Source organism: Protopterus annectens, chromosome 4.part1, assembly GCF_019279795.1.
Source record: "Protopterus annectens isolate FY-2018-M chromosome 4.part1, PAN1.0, whole genome shotgun sequence".
NCBI lineage: Eukaryota > Metazoa > Chordata > Ceratodontiformes > Protopteridae > Protopterus > Protopterus annectens.
Window position 1 is genome coordinate 717,805,401 of NC_056734.1, and position 26,345 is coordinate 717,831,745.

At 35.6% G+C, this 26,345-nt stretch overlaps 1 protein-coding gene across 1 annotated transcript in view; it reads right to left on the reverse strand.

The window, feature by feature from the left end:
* Positions 1 to 26,345, reverse strand: part of LOC122801276 (myosin-2 heavy chain-like) — a 917,734-nt gene that overhangs the window by 484,041 nt on the left and 407,348 nt on the right. The window contains exon 3 of the mRNA XM_044070825.1: positions 3,123 to 3,298. Coding sequence (XP_043926760.1) covers positions 3,123 to 3,298 — 176 coding nt within the window. The remainder of the gene's footprint in view (positions 1 to 3,122; positions 3,299 to 26,345) is intronic.

Genomic DNA, 26,345 nt, shown 5'->3' on the forward strand with positions numbered 1-26,345 from the left:
AGCAATACTGATGGTAAGTCTACAAATGGCAAAATGTTATTATAAGAACAATAAATGTTTGGAGACTGACATAATTCTATTAGGAATAAAAGTGATAACCAGAAGAAAAAATATAATAAAATAGTGGCCCCAGAAAGCCTTCCTATTAAACTCTGCAAAAATGGAAATCCACAATTGTATGACTTATTAGTTAAACTGATTTAATATGATTAAGGCAATAAAATCAGTTCTAATTTCAATGAAAATATCTAAAATAATACTTCTTCTAAAAAGGGGGGAAGTAGTGATGATTCAGCAAACTAAAAGGTGATTTCTTTATTAAATGCAGACATCAACATTCAAGCAAAGTTAGTGGCGCATACACTACTCATTACTGCATCTATACTGATTCAAAATAGATAGTCGTGACTTATAAAAAACAAAGTGTAGATAACTGGTGGTCTATCTTATGTTTTTAATTAGAAAGTAAAAACTGATAATACTAAAGAAAGCATTATTTTATTTGACACCAGAGCATTAGTAAGCATAGTAGTTAAGGTTGTCATCGGTCACCTGACTTCTTCTACTAGTTATTGAACAGCTTCCTTTAGACATCAGGAGAAAAAAAAACGGAGATAACATTTCAAACAGGTAAAGGTAGGCCTTACTTTAGATTTGTTTTGATGATCACACACTAACAGCAGACAATGTAGATAAACTCTTACAAAAAGTGTTAATGGTATTTTAGCATTTTGGAGAATATTAGGATTAAATTGCAATAAAGGAAAAGGAATAGATACAGATGGGAAAGGAAATCATTCTGAAAACTGATCAAAATCACAGATATTATAAAAAATTAAAATAAATACAATAGCAGGGAGAATTCATGAAGTTAAGACTGGTTTTACCAAATATTTTGTATCTAATAAGGTAGTTTCCCATTAACACAGTGATGATAAATAATTAAAACATAAACAACATTAAGAAATTTGAAAAAAATATATTGAATGGAACAAGAGTAGCTTAAAATAGGCTAATTATGTTAAAAAAATATGTGATGGGAGATTCAGTTTACATAGTTGCTTTTATCTTTACTCAATGGGGTAACTAAAGCAAAGAAGATCCTCATATCTGGGAATGTATCAGACAGGTGAAGTCTGATGAAATCTGTATGATTCAACAGGGGAAATTTGGAGCTCAAGATAACTAGATTGAAAAGATGGTTTAAAAAAGTAGAAGTATGAAGCTGTTGAAAGTTGCATCTTGGGAGAAATGGAAGAATGTAGAAAAAGGCAGAGGTGCAATAATTTATGCTGACTTAACTGGATGGAAAAAATACTGATATTAGGTACAAATTACTTGATAAATGGAAAAATAATGACAATATTAGTGTGACAATAAAAAAGTGTGGAAGAGTGTGTGATCTATGTTTTCCTTTACAACAACAGACATCCATTTGGGATCAATGGATTAGACTGTACACGTGTGTGTGTATGTATGTGTGTTTATATATATATATATATATATATATATATATATATACATATATGCACACGCACACACACACACACACACACACACACACACACACACACATATATATATATATATATATATATATATATATATATATATATATGGTCCTTACAGATGTTCGACTGCATCTTTCACCGAATCCCAATTTGGTGAGCATATTTGCGCGAAAGTGCTGTCCACCGAAGCAGCACTTTCGTGTAAGTATGCTTGTTGTTCCGGTTGTAATACGGTGCAGTAAGGGAAAATTCCCTTTTCCCCACTGTAGTGCAACCTTCGAGTGAGAATATTAAAGTAGGGGGGGTGTGGGGGCTTGTCCCTTACATCGGGGTGCTTTGTGTTTTTTTTTTAACATACTTTAAGTAAAGGACTTTTTCGATAAAAGCGTTTTCATTAAAGTATGTTCAGTGATAATGGATTCGGGCTTTTGATCTTTCGATCAGAAGTCCTAGATCCATATATATATATATATATATATACATATATATATATATATATATATATATATATATATACACACACACACACACACACACACACACACACACACACACATATACATATGTATTGATTTTTTTCATCTCTTTAAGACTGTTTAAGGAAAAGAAGAATACAGATGTAAAATGTTAACACTATAAAATCTGCAGATTTTTGATTGTGGTAATAAGCTTGAAAGATTGTATGTAACACATGGGATAAGATCATGGGCGATGCAGTGGTGCAGCGGTTAACATTGTCACCTCACAGCAAGACGTTCTCTGGTTTGATTCTCAGCTGGGGTGCCTTCTGTGCAGAGTCTGCATGTCCTCCCTGCATTCGCGTGGATTTCCTCCACTCTGGGTACCACAGTTCCCTCCCAGATTGCAAAGATATGCATCTGGAGCATTTTTCCCTTGGCCTCTGCTGAAAATAGGCTCTGTTAGTCAGACTTTCCCTGTCAACAAATGTTAAATAAATAAATAAAAACAAAATTCAGAAAAAAATTGTCATGGAAATGTTATATATTATGTACTGGACGAAACAAATGGGACTGGAGTAATAGACAGGATGTAAACAGGTTTGTTATTTCCATTGCAGGCAAACAATGGAAAATAATGCAACCACACACATAAAGGAAATTTGATATTGCCGTGAAGAAGTTAATGAGAAAAATTAAGAACATATACAAACTGAATGGACAGTAACACAAGCTCTCACCAGACTGGACAGCATCTAATGAGGATAAAATTGTATCAGATTTAACTTTGTAAATACTGTATAATAATAATAATTTAAAATTAATTAAAAAAATATTGCTGAAAAGTATTTTAACAAATATAAGTAACTGTAATATTTACTTGCTATATTCTGGAACATGTTAGTAAATGCTATTTAAATGAAAATGGATGGAGATTAGATATTTTAATTATAGATGGTTTAGACAATAAAATGTTTTGAGGTTTAAAGTTAATACTTATAAATATCTTATTTAATCTTATCTTCATCACTGCAATAGCTGCCATTTTCATGTTACTAATGCTAAAATAACAGAGTCAGTGTATTTTAGTTTGGTTTACAATTGGTTATACAAAATTGTTGTGTTCTCTAAACCTTTATAAAGGGGCACCTACCTGACTGAGAAACTGTGTTTGCTGCTTGAATCTGAGAAAGCAACCACTGGCATGATGTAGTCCATATGTCAGAAACACTAGACACTTCTCTCTTCATTGTAGCTGTTTGTTTCTTGGTAAACTGGATGGTAAAGATGGTTTGTTTCACAATTTGTTGGTATTGTGCACATCTTACCCTAGAAAGATTAAAAAAGCTTAAACAATAAACTATTAAACTCTAATTAGCAGTTATTCTATCCAACTCTACTGAGAATGGAATATTCTATAAAACCAGACATCATTGTATACCCATAAAGCTACTCAGCCAGTAAAGCAGTCATAAAACAGATAAAACTATTTCAGTCCTGTGAAATTAACTTTCTAAATCGATCTCTCTTCAATGAATGCATAGATAGGCAGCACCTTTCTTTTTAATGCTGGAATACCACAGTTAAACTGGAATGCACTTCATTGTTCACAGTTTCATAGTAAGTACTAGTCTAGATGCCCTTGCGGGCCATTTATAAACCTATTCAATAGCCCTTTTGTGCTCAAATTAATCAATCCCATTTGTTTAGAGATTAGTCTTACCCAACACATGGTTGATAATAACTGATTACATTACTGATTATATTATATTGATTGCATTTGCTATACATATATCGGTATTTCTTACGAAAGTATTTCTGAAATATTTTAAATATGCATTAGAATAGTTCTCAGACAGGATACAAGATTATCTTACCTATTAGATTGGAGATTAGAAAATTGTAAATAGTGGCATTTCTCCCATTTGCTTTTATTTTTATAACCATATTAATTGCAAACTGGTTAACTCATTAACACCTATGTGGTGTGGAATGTCACACCTCTAGCAGCCTACACATACCTTGTATTCCAGAGACTTTTCTAAAAAATAAACTTTAAAAGCACACAATAAACAAATGTAAATATTTTGTGAACAAAAGAGCTATTAACACTGCTATGTTTATAGTTTTATCAGTAAGAATGATTTATTACTACTATAAAGAATCAATCACTAGAGACCTGAGACCATAGATCCAGAACCACTTACTCCAACATCAACAACCACTAAAAACTTGTAGCAGGTTGCCCCCAAATGTATTCAAACCTATAAGTCCAATACATGCTTTAAATCATATTAAAATTGTTTGTTCTTCTTTCGGCTTTTCCCGGTTAGGGGTCACCACAGCGGAACTCTGGTCCGCTAATGATTGGCAGTAGATTTTTACGGTGCCAAGGTGCCAGCTCGATGCCCATCTTTCAACGAAGGCACACCCATTCACGCATGTCTTTCGAATGCCACTCGACCGTGGGGAGGACATGCAGATTCCACACAGAAGGCGCTCAAGTCAAGAATCAAATGGGAGAACCTCTTGCTGTGAGGCGACAATGCTACTGCTGCACTACCGCGGCTTTACTTTAAAGCATATTAAAATAGACTTATTAAATGCCAGTAAAATGAGACATTGAGTTGAGCACTTTTGTCCATAATGGAATTTTTTTGAACTAATTTAACGATCATATCCTCAATTGTGCAAACTGCTTTTATACAGGTCCTAGTGTGTTTAGCCGAAACATTAGTTTCAACATCTTCTTTAATGTCATACATATGACATATCCTTATGTACATACTTTCTCAGAGGTCTTTTGGTTTTACCCACATAAATTGATTCATATACAGAGCATTTGGCTAAATATACCACTCCACTACTTCAGTAGCTATAAATTTGTTGGGCCCTTAATGTTTTTTTTTGCCTACATGCAAGAAAAACACAATCAATATCTGCAATACAGGGGCACAAGCTGCAAGCTCCACATTTGTATGTTCCAAGGCAGGATGGATTACACTTTACATTCATATCAACTGCTCCCTCATATAATTCTTTTAAGTGCTTAGCCTTCCTATATACTATTGGGGGTGTTGATAAATATTTCAAGGATTGTGGGTAAAACTTTAAACATATTCCAATATTGAATAAATATATTTTTACTCCATTTAGTGTGTTGATTATATTCTAAATACAAAGCCTGAGGAAAAAAGTTTTGTTGGCATCTGCTGGAGCATTATCTCCCATTGTAGACATAATTTCTTCACAGCTATCACCATGATAGGGCTATATTTAGTACCCCTTCCAGTAATCACTTTTCAACTAATCTCATCTACCAGGTTTCTTGGATAACCCCTTTGCAGGGAATAAATCTGTAATAAATCCATACTGTTCAAAAAATCTTCATAAGCTGATATCATATGAGCTGCCTTAACTTGTTGGCCCTTAACAATATTTCTTTTTTAATGGAAAGGGTGGTAGCTCGAATAATGTGGGTTTGTATTTGAATAGATGGATTTATTGAAAATCTTAGAGGTGTATCTTTGTTGCTCTAATTTTTTTTAATAATAACATATAAATATTGTAATCCATTTTCATGGACTGAATAAGTAACTCTAAGAAAGGAAGTCGTGTTCGACATATAGTCTAAAAATTCTTTAAGTTCCTGTTTGCTTCTTTGCAAAAAAAAATACAAATATCATCCAGAAACCTGGTATACAAATAACACTTTCTAAAATGGAGAATTTAATATGTATATGTACTCCCACATGTACAATAAAGGTTAGCAAAAATGGGGGCGCATGCTGCCCCCATAGCTATTCCACCTACAAAAAAAAATACAAAATTATTCTTTAATACTACTTGCATAAGCTCATAAATTACTCTAAACTCCCTTGGTGTTACAAAACAATACTTCATCACAGCAGAGAAATCTACTATATCAATAGTAACAAATAAAACCTCTTGGTTAAAAGTCAGTTTATTCACTCTATTTAAATAATCCCAAGAGGCTTTAGCAACATAGATGTCCTATGCTCTCTCACACACAGACACACACACACATATATATATATATATATATATATATATATATATATATCCTTGATCCTGGATTTGCTCCTGTGCATTCAGCACATCAGTCAATGAGTGCCCTTTAGCACTCATTGTTTCCATAGCAGGTAAGGGTTTTACAGGATCAAGTTGCTAGCCCGATGCCCAACCCTCCTCAGAAGGTGCACCACCCACTCACACCTAGGGTCAATTTAGAGTGTCTAATCCACCTACTGCATGTCTTTGGAATGTGGGAGGAAAATGGAGCACCAGGAGGAAATCCACACGAGTGCTGGCAGAACATGCAGACTCCACACAGAAGGCACTCCAGCCAAGAATCAAACTGGTGAACCTCTTACTGTGAGGTGACAGCGCTAACTGCTATACCACTGTGCCATCCCAAGTATATAATATACATATATATATATATATATATATATATATATATATATATATATATATACATGTGTGTGTGTGTGTGTGTATAAGGGATAGGTTTTAGAGCCACCTGCCGAAACAATCAAAATGTAAGGCGGGGGGTATTCACTGCTTTGTGGACATTAGGTATTCCAAATATAGCTGGTATATGTAGATTTTCAAGAAAAGGGATTCTAAAGTATTGCAATCTATTTCTTGCTGTAATAGTAAATCATTAAGCCAAAAATCAACCTTAGAATAGGCCACATTTACTTCATTCTTTGAAACTATTAAATATGAATCACCAGAGAGTAAAACATCTATCATTTTACTTATATAGTCCACTGTATCCATTAAAACAATACTGCACCCCTTTGTCAGGTTTCATAATTTGAATTTCCCCATCATTGGTTAACTTTTTTAAAATTTGTCTTTCATCATAAGAAAGGTTAAAATGCCTTTTTTGTCTAGTTGTTTCCTTAGATATAATATCACATTCGACAAATTTCTCAAAATGTTGTAAAAGTGGATGCAACACGGGGTTAAAAACACTCCTTTCTTCAGCAAGTTGTTCCCACTATTAAAATAGTGTTCATTAAAATATCTAAATTAATTTTCCTCAAAACCAATTTTGTGTCTGTTAAAGTACAACTTATATCAAAACACTTGGCTGGAACAAAGGTAAAACGCTTTTTAAATACAGAAAAATAATTAATGATCAAAATAATATTACTATAATTAAAAACTTAAAAATTGTCTTATTTGTATACAAACCTTTCAATTAAAATAGGGGAGGGGGGCTGCTTAGGAGTTTTTATGTTTTTCATCCCCTCCTCTTCCTGTTTCCTCTTTTTCATCGAACCTCTTGGGTATGTTTCTGTTACTTCTCTTTCTGTATTTTTTTCCTGCCCCGTATCTGATGGGACAATCTCAAGGGCAGAAATTCTAAAATGCCATCCAATGGAGATGCAGAACTTCTGATTTCCTCATTTCTATATCCCTGTCACTTGTTAAACTCAGGGGTAGTATCAGACCCTTCATTAATATAATCCCCTTCATAAATAAATGACCCCCTCTATTCCTATATAAAGGATATACACCTTCTTATCCTCATAATCTTGTTTATTTTTTCCTAATTTAAAAAAATTTACTTCTTTTTTTCATCAACCTGGGACAAAATATTAAAAAAAAATATTATGATATTCTTCTTTTGTAAGCAGCAAATCTGTTTGAAGCATATAATTTAAATAATTAATTTATTTAAATAACTTCCATCATTCTTTCATTTTCAGCAAATAAAAGTCTCATTAATTCAATGCCCCATTGGTCAAATATCTGTAAAAGTTCTAGGTGAAATGGGCTTCCAAACATAATGTTGTTAGAGAATTTAAATGCCCTTATGCCTTAAGGAACTATTTCATGTTTATATATTATTTTTAAAAAGTTATCCAGCATTAAAGTACGGTATTTAATTAAGTTATTAAGATTGCTTTCAAAGGAGTCAAAATGAATGCAGTGTTCGTTTCTGGAAAATGTAAAATCCATATTAGCTATCTACTAAAATCCTTGGCCCCAAACTTATCTTTATTAAAACGTGTATAAGATGTATTTTCTGCTCTTCTGAATGGCGACTTGTGTTTTGCAGGCAGCACTGGAGCCACATTATCCCTCAAATTAATGACTGTCGATCTCTTATGAAACTGTCCTTCTGAATCCACAAATGTTTTGTGGTTCCCAGGTAAGTTATAACATTTGGACAGTTGAGATCCTTCAATCAAATTAGGAGCCAATGACTGACTTATCGAACTTACCGATCATGTGAGTTCACCTATCAGTTCATCAGAATGGTGTAACTGCTTACGATCCATCAAACCTTTAGCCCAGCAGGAATACAAAGATGGTCACCACTTAAATTCACAGCTGAACCAAAGACCAGTGGTGCAGAAACAGGATGCAATAAAAACAATCACTAGAGTCATAAGACAGTACAGTCAGAACCACCAACTCCAACACCAACGACCACTAAAAACCTGTAGCAGGTTACCCCAACACATATTCAAAACAATAAGTCCAATACACACTTTAAAGAATGTCAAAATAGATTTATTTTACTAAAATTTCCACTCCACTACTTGAACAGCTGTAAAATTGTTGGGTCCTTAACATACTTGCCTACATGAAAGAAAAACAGAATCAGTATAAGGGCACTAGCTGCAAGTTCCACATTTGTAAATTCCAAGGTGGGATGGATTATATTTTACATTCCTATCAACCATACCCTTGTATAATGGTCCATCAGATACCAACAAAGTTTTTCTTGGGCTTTATTTTTAGAATATAAATCAAGAAACTAAAAAAGAGATTAAGTGTAACATCTTTTTACACAGGACCACAGGACAAGCATACACCCACCTTTTACATATAACAGCATAGTTAAAAGTCAAATGTTGAGGGTAGCATGTCTGAATATGGATGATGCAAATATGATTATACAACTGAACAACACTGAACAAGATTTCAAACAAAGGGGTTACAACAGCTGTTATGCTGAAGCTATTAAACATAATGTACCTGCTTTGAGAACCACTGAAGCTAAACCTATATTTAGCACACTGAATCCACAATCTAGCAAACCTAAATTAAAAAAAAAAATTCACAAAAACGTAGGTATAATTTGACATCTAACAAGAACACATCTTTAGTTAAACAGGCCATACAAAACACTGGTCTATACTTACAGATATTTCTGAATTAGACCATGTTATAAGTGAAATACCTTTGTTCAGTTATAAAAGGAATAACAATCTAAAAAACAGTTTGTGCTATAAAGAACAACCTACTACTGGGAACATTTTTATAGCAATAAATGTGGGACATACAAGTGCAATAATTGTGTCTTCCATGACTATATAACTATATATATATATATATATATATATATATATATATATATATATATAAATCATGAGCATATCTAAACAATCCTACCTTGGCTTGTGACTTACTACTGAGTTTACCGGTAATAGAAGTTTTATTTGAATTTATATTTTATTTGTTATCACTGTTTTTTACTGTTTGTAGGTAGGAAGGGATAGCTTGCTAACAAGATTTACTTTGATTTATATTTTGCTGTTTTAGCTTTAATTTCACTGTTGGTTGTTAGAAAGGGATAGGTTTGGGGCGTGGCCAAGGATGAACACAGGATAGCAGCAGATTTCTTCAGCTCCACCAATTTCATTACATTGACAGGAATTAATTACTTAAAAAATTAATTCTTGAAGTAATTTTCTTTCTAAATATGTTTGTTTTATAGAGTTCTTGAACTATATCTAAAAAAGAAAGGAAATCTTAATAATATTCCTGTCAGAAATTACTTTGGAAATTTTCCTGTCAGTTTATCAGTCTGAAATGAGTTCCAGTAAGACAAATTCTCAAGACTCCAGCATCAAGAAAGAACTTCAGTCTCTGATAATTATAGTCCAGCAACTTACTGCTAAGATGGATAAAATGGATACTAAAATAGACACTTTCATAGAAAAACTAAAAACAAATAGACTTGTTACATATGGACCTGCAACAACAGAAGATCCAGATGACAGGCATAGAAGAAGCTGTGAATGACATGGAAAATAGAATACAAGAAGAGGAAATCAACACTGAGTTTCTGCTGAAACAAAATACACATTTACAAACAAAGCTGGATGACCTGGAAAATAGATCTAGGCAATAACATTAGGATTTTTGGACTGCCAGAAAATATTGAAGGTAACAATATTACTTCTTTTTAACAACATGGCTCCCTAAAACTTTAGATTTACCAGAAGCATTCTCTTTTGGTATCGAAGAGCACATAGATCTATAGCTAATACTAACTCTAACAAAAACTATCCTAGATCAGTTATAGTTAGATTTCTATCATCTTTGATAAAGAGATGGTTCTTAAATCTGCTTGGGCTAAAGCTCCTGTTAAGATTAATGAAACAACTGTGCGTTTTGACAATGACTATTCTTCCATGGTATTAGCTAAGAGAAAAGTTTTTCTGCCACTAATAAGGGAGCTTAAAAAAGCACAGTTTAAAACATACCTTCTGTTTCCTGCCAAGCTTAAAATCTTCCTTCCTGATGGTCCTAAAATTTTCGATGACTAAGACTCTGCTTTACTGTTTATCAAAAAAAATAAGATTTTGGAAAAAATAGAAGAAATGGAATGGGCTAGTCCTTCGTTAAAGAGACTGGCAACTGAAACTTCATGGAAGACTTCAGAGAAGAAGAAGAGACTAAAAACAAATGATTTGTACTATGTTTTTTTTTATCTCTCATCATTTTATTTTATTATTAATCTTTTTAAATATAGTTCCTGCATTTCCAAGAAGCAACAAATATTTTGAAAAGATTTAATCAAAGTTATTCCCTGTGTGCAAAGAAATGTTTTGTTTCATAACTAGTCAAAATATCTGGAGATTTAATGGCAAGCTGTGATTTAACTTGTTTCTCTTTCTGAAGAGGAAAAATAAGGTCAGTAATTTGATACATTTTTTTTCCTTTAAAAGTTTATATGTTCTTCAAATGCTATTCCTAATTATACTTTCTTGATTACACTGCTTATGCTTGTTTGTAAATAATCTGTCATGCTTTAACTAATAATAATTAGAACTAAATAATAGTAAATAATATGTTTTATTTTTAACTCTATTAATATAAACAGTAAGTAACATTCTATTGTATATACTTCTTATAGCTTTCTCTTACATTTTTTATTTCTGCCTTACACCCTTTTACTTTCTACTCTCTTTTCTTTTCTTTATTAATATATAGAAATGCTTTTGATCATATAGACACAGTAAATAATAAGATTTGCATAGGAGTTGAGTTGGGACAAAAATGTTGAGTTTTGTTACTTATTAATAATTTTGGGCTTGATTTCACTTACATAGAGTCTGTAATAACCTGTAGAATGCATTGTGAAGGTTTTGTCATGTTTAGATGCATTTACACTGCTAAATGAATGTTTGTCACTAGTTTTTAATAAGTTTCCCGCCAAAATGTTAAGAGAGACAATCTGGGATGTGGGCTGTCTCATGCACAGTGTCCATGAGCTACTTCAAAGCTTCAACTCTCAGAATTCTCACAGAGAAGCTGAAAGCAGCTGGTCTCACCTTTGACCTAGATATCACACTGACACATCACAGATACAGGAATGACACTACCTAATTATACTTTCTTGATTACACTGCTTATGCTTGTTTGTAAATAATCTGTCATGCTTTAACTAATAATAATTAGAACTAAATAATAGTAAATAATATGTTTTATTTTTAACTCTATTAATATAAACAGTAAGTAATATTCTATTGTATATACTTCTTATAGCTTTCTCTTACATTTTTGTTTATTTCTGCCTTAGACCCTTTTACCTTCTACTCTTTTTCTTTTCTTTATTAATATATAGAAATACTTTTGATCATATAGACACAGTAAATAATAAGATTTGCATAGGAGTTGAGTTGGGACAAAAATGTTGAGTTTTGTTACTTATTAATAATTTTGGGCTTGATTTCACTTACATAGAGTCTGTAATAACCTGTAGAATGCATTGTGAAGGTTTTGTCATGTTTAGATGCATTTACACTGCTAAATGAATGTTTGCCACTAGTTTCTAATAAGTTTCCCGCCAAAATGTTAAGAGAGACAATCTGGGATGTGGGCTGTCTCATGCACAGTGTCCATGAGCTACTTCAAAAGCTTCAACTCTCAGAATTCTCACAGAGAAGCTGAAAGCAGCTGGTCTCACCTTTGACCTAAATATCACACTGACACATCACAGATACAGGAATAGCAGATTAATAATATGTGTTAAAAACCTATGTCCCAAACATATACATTACTATAACTCATTTAATTCATCTGATTGACAAGCATAAATAATTTTATAACTCTATACTGGAAGAAATTGTCATGTGATATATTTTAAAGCAGTAGTATAGCATGTTTGTAAAATCTGGTTACTAAAATGTGTTTGCTGTGCATATTTTGTATAAAGCAGACAGATTTATTGAAGGGACAGCAATGTAAGATGGTGCTCAGTAAAGATACAACTCAGTGAGATCAGATATATATATATATATATATATATATATATATATATATATATATGTGTGTGTGTGTGTGTGTGATATATATATATATATATATATGTGTGTGTGTGTGTGTGTGTGTGTGTGTGTGTGTGTGTGTGTGTGTGTATGTGTGTGTGTGTGTGTGTATGTGTGTGTGTGTATGCATGTGTATATATATATATATATATATATGTATATGTGTATATGTCTTTGTATGTGTGTATGTATGTATATATATATATATATATGTGTGTGTGTGTGTGTGTGTGTGTGTATGTGTGTGTATGTAGATATGTATATAAATGTTTCTGAGAATATGCTTAACTATGAAGTATGATTTATAACAATTTCTATGAATACAATATTTTATTCTATTGGCAATAATGAGTTTGAGTAAATGCTCATATACAAGCAATTCAAGGTTTTTTTGGAAGCTGTTAACTGTATTTACATGACAGAAAATAGATGCATCCTATTATATGTAATGTCTGAATCATATTAGCCAAAGTTTTTGATTTAAATGAATGTTAGAACTTATTTTTCTCTCCTCTTGATCTCTAACATCAAGATTATTTGAATGCTATTTGCATACAAGTGTTTTATATTACATGGATGTATATAGTAGTATGAACAGTTTTAAAAAAAAAAAAAAAAAAAAAAAAGGTTTATTTTAGTTTATATGATGCTGTTTTACCAAATGTGTAGTCTTGTCTTGCTAGATAATTGAATTGAAAACTGTTAACTTCAGTTAAATATAACTAGTATTAAATTGATAAGGTGGTAGCTGACGACTGCTGCTTAGGGTAGGGGGTTAACTTGAGTGGTAAATACTACTCTAAGTTGGAGTTTACAACTCCAGGCTGGATGCAAGGTTTAATCCTTACATTATTTTCACTAGTTCATTGTTATTTGTATATAGTTTTGACATCCACAATTTATTTTGTACATTCATTGTCACTACAAACAAAATTGAATCCTATACGAAATCCCATAAGAGATTCAATAAATACAGCTATATTTAAAGGTACACCTAAAGGAGGAGATGTAACATTACTTATCTTGTTATTTGTTATTTTGATCATAAGATTCTTAAGTTTTAAAAATGCTAAATGACATCTTTAAAAGGAATTTCTTTAAACATTAATGGATTGAATAATCCATGTAAAAGGGCAAGCCTAATAAGATACATTAATTTACATAAGGCCAACTTAGTCTTCCTACAAGAAACCCATCTCTTGAAAAAAGATATTGATAAACTAGCCACAAACAAATGTACAGTATTGGTTAGTTCAGAGCACACTCAGAAAAAAAGAGGAGTGGCTATTTTATGGAATAAAAGTATGCCCATTCCTAAAACCGTTAAGTCTTATCAGGATGACAAAGGAATGTTTTGTATGGTTACAATACAAATTAATGGGAAGACTTACACTTTAATTAATGTATATTGGATACCTGGAATTGGTATTAATACAGTGAAACATCATCTTGATAAGATCATATCATTCTCTATAGGAGATATTATTTTAGCTGGTGACTTTAATTGTATACTACATGAAAGTGATACTACCACTATAGGAAAGAGAAGAATTACATCTAATGCAAAACATTTAAATGATTTTGCTAATTCTTATCATTTGAATGATATTAATAATCAGATAGATTCAAAATCATTACCATACACCTTCTTCTAACAGATACAAAACTTATACAAAAATAGATAGGGTCTTTATTTCTAACCAGATGGTAACAGATTTAATTAATTCCAAAATCATTTCATGTCCTATATCTGATCATAATTCAATTGTTTTTGAATTCATGATAAAAATACTCATAATGTTCAGATCAAAAGGATACCAGCATACTTAACTCAACTAAAAGACTATAAAGAATATATACTTTCAGAAGTAAAACATTTTTAGACATAAATAACACTCCTGAAGTCTCCATTGTTTATGTTTGGGATGCCTTAAAATCATATCTATATGGACAAAGTATCAGATGGTATAATAATAAAAGGAAATCTTGGGATAAGGAATTGTTAGATATTCAAAGTAAATTAGACTCTTATAAACATAATAATAAAGAAAATATTATGGACAAGAAAGTTATTGAAGAAATAAACAAACTAAATGAGAAATACAAAGAAATTTTAACTCATAAAGTTAAAATAACTTTAGAGAATACAAGTTTTGTCTTATTCAATAAGCCCCAAATACTTACATAGACTTAAAAATAAAACAAAAAGGTTGAATAAACAAAACCATATCAAAGAAATCTTTTCTCTAAGGAAAAGAAGAATGTTTCTAGTATACCAGAAATACTAGATGAATTTAGAAATCACTTTCACAAAATTAACCATAATAATATTAACATGGAACCTAAAGATAAAATAAAGGAGTTTATAACCACAAATATGAATAAAAAGCTTAATAAACAACAGATTAAACTATTGGACAAGAGTATTTCATATACAGAAGTTATTACACAAATACATAAGCTTAAATCAAACAAAGCACCGGGTAATGATGGTATTATACCAAAGATATATAAAATCCTTTCTAAAAATACATATTCATTAATACATAAGGTTTTTATTTTGGCCCAAACTGAGTTAATAACCCCCCCATCTTGGCAATATACATTTATTTCGCCAATTTTAAAACCTAATAAAGATCCAACTAGATATTCTTCATATCGGCCCATCTCATTACTTAATGTTGATTATAAAATGTTTATGAATATCTTTGCTGATAGATTGAAGACAATCATTCCCGGCATTATAGACATAGATCAGACAGGCTTCATTGTAAATAGAAATACTTTTGATAATATAAAAAGAACTTTAACATTAATAGATTTTGCAAATAGGAAAAAGAAAGATTTAACACTTATTAGTCTTGATATAAGTTCAGCATTTGATTCAGTAAGTTGGGACTATCGGTTTACCTTAATGAAGTGCACAAACTTCTCGGATGCATTTGTAAATCTAATTGAACATTTATACAAAGGAACGTTGGCTTATATTAAGGTAGGAACATATGTTTCACAAAAAATACCCATTCTTAAAGGTACAAAGCAAGGATGTCCACTTTCTCCACTATTATTCACTTTAGTAATGGAGCCTTGGGCTAATTTGATCAGAAACAGTACTGACATAGAGGGTTTTGAAATAGATGAAAATACAACATCCAAAATTCAACTTTTGCAGATGATGTTCTAATTACATCAGCAGGATCTAATTCTTCTATACAGTCTCTATTTGATAACATGATGAATTTTAAAAGTATTTCTGGTTTAATATTCAATGAAGAAAAACTAAAATACTACCTATATATACACGAAAAATATTCTCATTAGTGATTTTACTAAATATGTACCCAATTCAGGTCAGATAACTTATTTAGGTATAATACTATCTAAAGATATTAAATCTATTAGATATAATAATTATAATACCTGTTTTCTTAATATACAAAATCTTTTAATACCTGGAATAATATGTTTTTACTATGGAGGAGAGACTTACAATTATTAAAATGATAATATTCCCCAAGATTTTATACTTAATACAATCAATAATACTTCCACCTACAAAAATAATTATCAAGAAACTGAACACACTAATGTTAAATTTCTTATGGGCACCTAATAGACCTAGGATTGCATTAAAGAAACATACTAATAGCTGGTCTCAAGGGGTATTTCTTTTCCAGACTTTAATTTATATACTATCTCTTCTATTGTAAAAGTTATTACTTTATTAATAGATCAGTCATATGTTGCAAAATGGAAAGATTACTGGGAGCTAATTAGTATGCACTTCATGAAAATCTCCTTAACACATAAAAATATGATTGTAAATAACTCCATGTTATGGTTACTAAAGGAATTTTGTACTTCACCTATTACACCTAAACATATGGTTTGTTACCCATTAAATATTATTATTAGTTATCGTAACTTTATATTCATGCACCCTAAGTATAGGGAATGGAATTTTATTGTATTTCCTATAATGTATACTCAGGGTATGCTTTTGTCATCTACTTCTGAAGGAACTCATTTAGCTATAGATAATGATCTAAAGTACTGGTATCAGTTGATATCTGATAATAAAGTTAAAAATCTAGATTTCTTAAAACAAGAATTTGATCTAAGAGAAACTTGCTGGTTAGAGGTTCAGACCTTTAGACAACATCTCATTAATAAAATAGGTTTAATGTCTATAACTGTTAAAGAATCTATTCCAACACTGATTGATTACTTGATATTAAATTTACAACATAAAGTTTCTGATAAAGGTAAACTTTCATACATACATAAAATTATCAGACAAGAAACTTTTTACAGTGTAGATTCATACTGGAATTATTTCACTTCTATTAATGGGGACCCACCAAATCAACAAGATAAACAATATATATTGGAATCTGCTTACAGAACTATGTCTTCCATTGTCTGGAGACTTTATACATGGAAATTTTTGCATAGATCTTTTTATACACCTTTGATGATGAATAAAATAAATAATAAAGATAATCTATGTAAGAGATGTAATGTAGAAATTAATGCTGACTGGGCTCATATGTTTTATGACTGTATAAAATTGAAAGAATACTGGAAGTCAATTAATGAATTTTTGCAGGCTCTTTTTACAGATAATTTCATTATTTCTAAATCTCTTATATTATTCAACACACCTGTACCTCAAAGTGTTAAAAGGTTAAGCTTCCCTTGTTATGGTCTATTTTAGCAGTGGCTAGGAAAATAATAACTAGAAATTGGATTTCAGATACACCTCCTTCATTCAATGAATTTAAAAATGTTATGAATATAGTGTGCCATATGGAAATAAACACAATTAGGACTAGAACAAACAGAAAAACATCTTATTTTATTGTATGGGATAATTTACAAAATTTGTTAAAAAATTTTAATTTCAATAGCATGGTATTTTAGTTTAATTAATTGATCTGATTGTAGTGGATGTCTTTGTAAATACTTTAGTTGTTTTGTTGAATATTATAATAATACCTATTTTTAATTACTTGTATAAAATTGTTATGATATTTATCTTATATGTTAAAACAATAAACCTGTTTTGAAAAAAAAAAAAAAAAAAAAGAAAGGGATAGGTTTTTGCAGGCAAACTCTAGCCACCCCAAGGGGCCTAAACAACTGCAAATTTACACAGACTGCAGAGAGGAAAATGCTGAGTATATCTAAACAATCCTACCTTGGTCTGTGATTTATTGATCTTTACAGTTAAAGAGAAGTGCGACTACGAGCAAGAGTGAGCAGGAGCTACTGTGAATTATAACTTTTGTCTGGCTTGCAGAACTTGTATGGTCAGAACAACTTTACTATACTTACTTTAGTATTTAGTTGTATATTGCTCATGTTTTTTTTTTATCATAGACGTTGATTTAAGTTCTCTTTGAATTCTGTGGTTACTGATTTTGATTATTCTTTTCTTTTACAATATTGTATTCATTTGAAGATGAATATAGATTCCTTAAATGAGTATGCAATTAATGATTTGCTAATGCACAAATATCTTGTACAGTGTAGTAAATGCTATGCATATTTAAAAGTAACAGCTGATAACACTGGCGATCTGGGTTCCTCGTGTCAAAAGTTGGATGATTTGCTTACAATTGTTAGAAGTTAATCTAGCCTTAATGATGATGATTGCACTTGTGCAACTGGCATGGCTTGGAGAACTGTCATTTCATATATTAATGACTGGACTGGTGAAATAATGTTAGGCACAGAACAAATAGAACACATTTAGGAAATGGTGCATCTATTGCTGCAAAGATAATTCAACCCTATGAAACAAGACAATGCCCCTGACAACTCTGGAATTCTGGATGCAAGTATTCAGTGATCTGAGGATCAGGTTTGTTTAGAAGGAAACAAAAAAAGAAAGAAAGGGAGAAGTTCACAACAAATAACAAGGAAGAAAAAGAAACTGATTAATGACTGTAAAGTAAAGATAATACATACGAAAAAGGACACTGCCTTGTTATGTAGCACACAGGTTACAGGGAATGATGATATTTTTCTATCAGAAACCTTCAGTCTACAAAAAAGGCATCATTTTTCCAAAAGATAAGGTAGAAAAAAGAGGTAAGGGGCAGGTTAAAAGGAAGAAATCAAAATTGGACGTGGAAGGATTGAAAAACATTACTATAAAAAAAGAAGAGAAAGACAGATGTTGACTACATGGCTCAAGCTGTGGATTTACAATACCAGCTGGATGAGAATGTAATACACAATGAAAACAGTGGGATTAATAAGACTAATATTGATGAAGATCTATCCTTTGTAACAATTGATAGAGCAGATATTACTGTATTAAAAGCTGAAGATTCTTCAGGGCTAGCCAGCAAATATATTCTTGTAATTGGAGATTCAATTATTAGAGGAACTAATACTTATATCTGCACAGAAGATAATGAACATTGAATAGTGTTATGCTTGCCAGGAACAAAAATAAAAGATGTGAGACAACCCTTGGAATGCCTTAATGTAAGAAACTACATATCTGTTTTTATTCATGTTGGTACAAATTATGTCATCTGCAAGGATTCTCTGACTGTTAGTAGGGAACTGACAGCCCTCTTAGACAGTATAGCTTGTACTGGTGTTGGGGCATATTTTTCACAAATCACCTATAGAAAGGATAGTCAGGTCACTGTGAATGAAAAGTTTTTTTTTTTTTTTGGTAAATACCTACATGGAAAAAATGTCCTGCTTTAAAAAAATGTAAATGTGTAAAGCATCCGAGCCTAGTTTTGGGCACACGTGTTTAGACAGGATGGCATGCATATGACAAGATCAGGGAAGAGATTTTTTTCTAGCAGATATTTTGCAATATTTGACAAACACTAGGCAGGATTTTTGCCCAATCAAAAATTTAACAGTTCATAGCAACATTTGATGCATTCTATCAGAGAATGCATCAAATGCTGCTAATGCTAGAAGCATTAATAATAAAGTTTTTTTGTTGGAAAATTTGCTACGTTCCCACAAAATTGATGTTATTGTTTGTGAAACATGGTTAAAGAACAATGACTGGAAACCAGTTCTGTCAGGGTATAAATGTTTTTACTGTAACAGACATTCTACCAAAAAATCAGGTGGAGGTGTTATGATAGGGATTAAAGATAGTTATGAGACCTGTGATTACTACATGTTCAATGATAACACCAACACTATAGACTGTATAACTATGACAATAAAGACAACCCTGGAATATAAAAAGAAGTTATGTACCTACCATAACGTTCCATGTTAGTTGTCTTCTTCTCGCCTTCTTTCTTGCTGGTTGGGTTCGGAGCCGATCCTCGGCTCTGACTCGGCCATCTTCAATAGCTTGAGAGCTGTTTACTGGCTCGAGGCTATGCTATATCCCATGATGACTAGTGCTAGTTACCCAGATCTCATTTGAAAAAGCTATTCCAGACATAAGGAAGAAGTCTGCCCTAGAAGCCCCCTGGGGCCCAACTGTGAAGCTATCTAAGCAGAAAAGGACAACCAGAGAAGGTTCAGCCAATGAAATCTGAAAAAGGAAGCTCCTCTCGATCCACAAGGATAGGGGGATGGAGGGTGGGATGCAAGAAAGAAGGCAAGAAGAAGACAACTAACATGGAACGTTATGGTAGGTACATAACTTCTTTATGTTAAGTTGTCTATCTCGCCTTCATTCTGGCTGGTTGGGACAGCATCCCTAGCACCTACTATCCTGGGTGGTTCATTGGAACAGACTCTTCAGAACAGTGGAACCAAAATCAGCTCTGTTTCTGGAAATCATGTCCAGTTTATAATGAGAAATGAAGGTATGTGGGTTAGCCCACGTGGCAGCTGCACAGATAGATTCCATGGGCAACCTAGATTGAAAAGCCACTGAGGTGGCCAATGCCCTAGTAGAGTGTCCTTTTGGTTTGAAAGATAGATCTTTGTTTCTTAGCTGGTAAATGAAAGAAATAATGTGAGACAACCACCTAGATAATGGCCCTGTCTGCCCTCAGCATAGGAAAGGAAGAGTTGCTCGGACTTCCTTATGTCCTTTGTCCTATGCAAATAGAAACGCAGTTGTCTGTGGACATCTAACTGGTGCAATTTATATTCTGCCTTATTGGTGTGATTAGGAAAGAACACAGGAAGGTCTATGGACTGATTTAAATTATCTTGTGAGCAAACCTTAGAGAGGAAGGAAGGATTGGTCTTTAGAGCGACCCTATCGTTATGAAAAACTAAGTATGGAAGATGAATACATAGAGTCTGAAGCTCCGAAACATGTCTGGCAAAAGTAATGGCTACCAGAAAAAGAGTCTTCCAGGATAAAAACGTCATGGAGCAAGATGCTGCAGGTTCAAAAGGTGGCAAGATTAGGGAAGCTAGCACAAAATTTAGATCCCACGGAGGTGGGGGGATCCCTGATTGGGGGCCTAAGCAGAATGGTTCCTTTGAGGAAGGCTTTACACAGCTTATGAGACATAATGTTGTTAGAAGACAACCCAACAAGAAAATTCGAAATGGCAGCTAACTGAACTCTGATTGTAGCGGAAGCGGAACCAGAATGAAAGAGTTCCGCTAAAAATTCCAAAATCTCGTGGACAGGGGGCTGAAAAGGGATCTATGTTTTTAGCCTCTGCCCAGCAAGAAAAACGTTTCCACTTGCTAGCATAGGTTTTTCTAGTTGTGGATTTGTGCGATGAGATAATAATTTCCCGCACAGAGGAGGAAATATTAGGAAGCCTGGCTAAGGTTGGAAGTGGAGCAACCAAGCTGTGAGCTGGAGTGTTTCAAGGGATCGATGCAGTTTGCCCGACTGATGAATCAGTAGATCTGAAATAGGATCCAGAATCCAAGGCTGCTCAAGAAGGTAATGATGCAGGAATGGGAACCATATCTGTCCAGGCCAGTAAGGGGCAATGAGGATCATTCTGCAACCCAACGCAGTTGCTCTCTGTATGAGTTTAGGTATTAGAGGAAACGGAGGGAAAGAGTAGAGAAGTCCCTGAGGCCAATCGTGGACTAGACCGTCTATGGGGGAGTGGCCGGGAAGTGAAAGAAGGGAGAAGAAATTGCTGCACTTGCTGTTGAAAGGTGTGGCGAACAGGTCGCAGCAAGGCTGCCCCCATTTGCGAAAGATTTGTTCCGCAATTACCTGATTCAGAGACCACTCGTGAGGCATGAGAATTGCTCTGCTGAGCCTGTCTGCAATGATGTTGGAACTCCCAGGAATGCGTGTTGCGATCAGAAAACATTGGGAAGAGATTGCTCACTGCCAGAGTCTGAATGCTTCTCGACATAGAGGGTAGGACCTTGTTCCGCCCTGCTTGTTGATGTACCACACCACTGACATATTGTCCGTTTGAATTGCAATGGTCCTGGGCAGGAGAGAGTCCTGAAGGGCTTGCAACGCTAAAAGCACGGCTCTAATCTCCAAGACATTTATATACAAATGGTACTCGTGAGGCTGCCAGGTGCCTTGGACTGTCCTGCCTTTATAACACCCCCCCACCCTATCAGGGAGGCATCCGTGGTCACTGTGGCGACTGGAGGGGATAGCACGAATGGTCTGCCCTGGGACACTGATGGGGAGATCATCCACCAAGCGAGGTGCTGCTTGCATGCTTCTGTGATCATAATGTTGTGAGACATGGGAAGCTGTTGGAAGGAACACTGTGTGAATAAAAGCCACTGGAGGATTCTCAAGTGAAAGCAGGCCAGGGGAACAAGAAGAATTGCTGATGCCATGGAACCCAGTGTTCAGAGGATGAACCTGACCTGAATCTTTTGCATGTTAATAGCATCTGTACTTGTTGGCGAATTAGTGATTCCCTGTCTGGTGGAAGGTTCGCAAACATGTTCCTGGTATTTAGATTTGCGCCTATATAAGTGATATGCTGACAGGGCAACAATGCAGATTTTTCGAAATTTATTGTGGTACCTAGCCTGGAACAAGTTTTGATAGTGTAGTCCCTGGCTTGCAGGAGGTGATGCCTGGTGGAAGCAGTAAGGAGCCAGTCATCTAGATATGGAAACACCTGGAATCCCTGACGTCTCAGGTGAGCTGTAACCACTGCCATGCATTTGGTGAACACCCTGGGGGCTGTGGTGAGACCAAAGGGCAGAGCTCTGAACTGATAGTGACTGGCCCCCCAGCCAGAAGCGAAGGAATCTTCTGGAGTGCCTGTGCATTTTGATATGGTAGTATGCATTCTGAAGATCTATAGAGCACATCCAATTGTCCTGACCCAGGAAGGGTAGAATGGACTGTAGCGTGACCATCCGAAACTTTGTTCTTTGCACAGATTTGTTTAATCTGCTGAGATCCAGAATGGGTCTCCAGTCTCCTGTCTTTTTTGGTACCAAAAAGAACCTTGAGTAAGTTCCAGATCCGAGCTGGTCTGCCGGGACTTCTTGGATGACTCTTTTGTTTAGCAGCTTTGAAATCTCTATGGCTGCTTGTTCCCTTAGATCAGGTGGAACATCTGGAAGGGACTTGTTTGACGGTAACGGAGGTTGAGCAAAGGGAATTCTGTAACCTCCGGATATGATCGACTGTACCCACTTGTCTTGAGTTAGGTCTTGCCAGGCTTTGGGGTAAAGTGAGAGCCTTCCCCCGACTGCCTCCAGAGGCGGGCAGCCAGGCAACCCTTCAGGGATGCTGAAAGGGCTTCTCAGAGAAGGATTCTCTGCTGCCCTGGTTCTGTGGACCCCCTCTGCCCCAAGGGCAGCATCTGTTATTGTTCCCTCCTCTGCCCCTGGAGGGGAACTCACCACATGTGTCAGGCAAGGCTCCCTGGGATTTCTGGAACCACATCTTTCCACTCTTCTGACCCTTGGGGTATGGTCTAGAAGGAGTGGAAAAATGGACTCCCACAGCAGAGAGAGTCTTGCCTTCTTGTTCACACCTGGTTAGGGTGTCCTTCACCTGTGATCTGAAAAGAGTGGAACCATCAAAGGGGTATTGGTGAAAGATGCTCTGAAGGGCTCCGCAAAATTACATAGCCGCATCCATGCGTGCCTCCTAAGGGCAACGCCTGTGCCTGCGGCTCTACTCGCACCATCGGCTGCATAAGAAATGAGCCTCATGGAGGAGTTAACAACTGAATTCAGAGTCACCAGCTGGGAGGCCACCTTAGCTTGAGCCCCTTCAGCTGATGGATCTTGGAGGGTATCCCCAAGCTCTTTAAGGAGATCCCTCTGAAGGCAGGTGAAATGGCACAAATAATTCAGAGACCTCATGGAGAAGGTCGTTGAAGGAAACATTCTCTTCCCATATCTGTCCATAGTCCTAGACTCCTTGTTAGGGGGATGGATAGATGAGGAAGTTTCTGCTAATTCCTTCTTTGTGGCTGCTGCTACCACCATGGCATCAACAGGGACGCCCTTAGTCAAAAACTGTTTGACCTGAGGTGCAGTTATAAATTTAGCAGGTCTCCTGGGGGTTGGTTCCACTGTGTCTGGAAGTGACCATGCCTTCCGAGCCACCACGGACATAAGTGGGTCGAAAGGCGGAGACACCCAGGAGGAGGTGGAAGGTCGGGAACCAAACGCATCCAGGAATACAGACTCATCCGCGGAAGGGGCTAGGGTGTTCCAGTTCCCCCTCTGCCTAAGCATTTCCAAAATGTCTGAAAAGGAGACATCTTCAGAGGGGGATCTCGGGGACCCTTCCGAGTCCTCTAAGTCAGTATCTGATGTGACAGACTCAGGGGAATCAACATGCTTCCTCTTGCACTTCCTCTTACGAGGTGGCTCCTCTGAGTGATCGGGGAGGCCTCAGAAGAGGAAGAAATACCCAAGGGGGTGCTCTGGAGTTCTGGTTCCCCATGCTTGAGGTCTGGAGGAGGGGCAGAGGCAGATGCACGCAACATAGGGGAAGGAGCCGATGGGGTTGACCGTGGGACTGACTCAGGGGCCAGTACACTCCTCATGACCTCGAAGGCGAGGCGCCACCGCCTGGATGCAGAGAAGACTCCGGCTCCAAAGAAATCGGAATTCTTCTCCGCACTGAGGGGGATGGCTCCGAGGCCGATGTAGGAGCTGAGCTCACCTGCGCCGAAGCTCTGAGGGGGAGAACGGGGTTGGACAAGGGTCCGATGCCACTCGCCCCCTCGGAGCCAATGAGGGAGTCTCGGTGCCCAGATCCCTCCAAGGACGGTGCCATGGAAGAGATCGGAGCCAACGATGGAACCAAAGGAGAAGGTATTGGAGCTGACGGTTCCACGAGTCGAACCCTAACGAACTCTGGCTCCGAGCTCAAGAGAGGAGTCAGAGGAGGAATCTCTGCAGAAGTGGACGGAGCCGACACCTGATGAGGGGGGCTGGACAACATTTTCACTAGGGCCTGCGATTTCAGCAGCCTACTGACCACTCTCTCCAAGTCCTGATCTGAAAGCCTAGAGGACTGAGAGGAGTGAGAGGACCTATGACTGAGCTCCGATTGGAGCAGAGGTGACCATAGAGTCGAGCATATCGACTACAAGGAGGGAGACCTAGACCTCTTTCAACTCCCAGACGGCTCCGAAGTACCTGTTGCAGCCGATTGGGAGGGAGGCACATCGGCTCCAGTCGGAGCCGAGGTGGACGGTGGAGTTTCACCCAGTGACAGCTCAGAACTAGGAGCCGAAGACTTAGGTGGCTTGGAGGATTTCACAGGCTGAGCCTTGGCCAGTGAATCCTGGGGACTGAGCATACCCCGGAGTATTAACTTATTTTTGCGCTCCTGCAGGACTCTTGGGCTGAAAGCATGACAAACCGAACAAGAGTCCTGCAGGTGCACCACACCCAGACAATAGACACAAGAAGTGTGACCATCTGTCAGAGACATCTTCTGACAGCATGAGTCACACTTCTTGAATCCGGACACTTTAGAGTCCTTGGACATGTTTAGACACACACACACCAAGGTAAAACACTCACACACACCACAAGAAAAAAATAAGTTAGCAGGTATAACTAACTACACTATACAGCTAACACACACTAAATAAGTCTACTACTACTAAAAACGTTTTTTTTTTAAACTAGAGAAAGACAAAAAGAGTGTTAGCATCTAATTTAAATGGCTACCGCAAAGGGAAGGGAGAGGGATGGGTGGGGAAACTCTCTAAGTAAAATGAGTTTTCAGTAAAAAAACAGGAGGGATAGATACTTTTTAAAGAATCTAGCTAGGGTAATAGTACAATTAAGGAATTAGGTATGCTAATAAGGGTTAAATTCTAGTGAAAATAGAAAAATACAAAAAAGTATAAGAGCCTGAGCCAGTAAGACAACCTCGCAGTCTGAAGCGGCAAACGAGATCTGGGTAACTAACGCCAGGCATCATGGGATATAGGGTAGCCTCGAGCCAGTATACAGCTCTCAAGCTATTGAAGATGGCTGAGTCGGAGCCGAGGATCGGCTCCAAACCCAACCAGCAAGAATGAAGGTGAGATAGACAACTTAACATCAATTGTTGGAGTGTATAGACCACCAAAGTCAAGTGCAGATGACATTTCTTGCATGAAACACAGGATGGAAGAATAATATTAGCTGGGGACTTAAATTTACCAGAAACAGACTGGAATAATATTGATTCAACAACATTAGTAAGGAAATTATTAACAACATATAGTCAGGAACATCAATTGCTTCAGATTGTAAAAAAACCTACCAGGGGACGGAACATACTAGACAATGTTTGTGTTCCTAAAGAAATTACTGTTACTTTAAGTCAAGTTTTACCACCATTCATGTGCAGTGATCATGGGGTTATAAAGGTTAATTTGTTCTAGATAATTCGG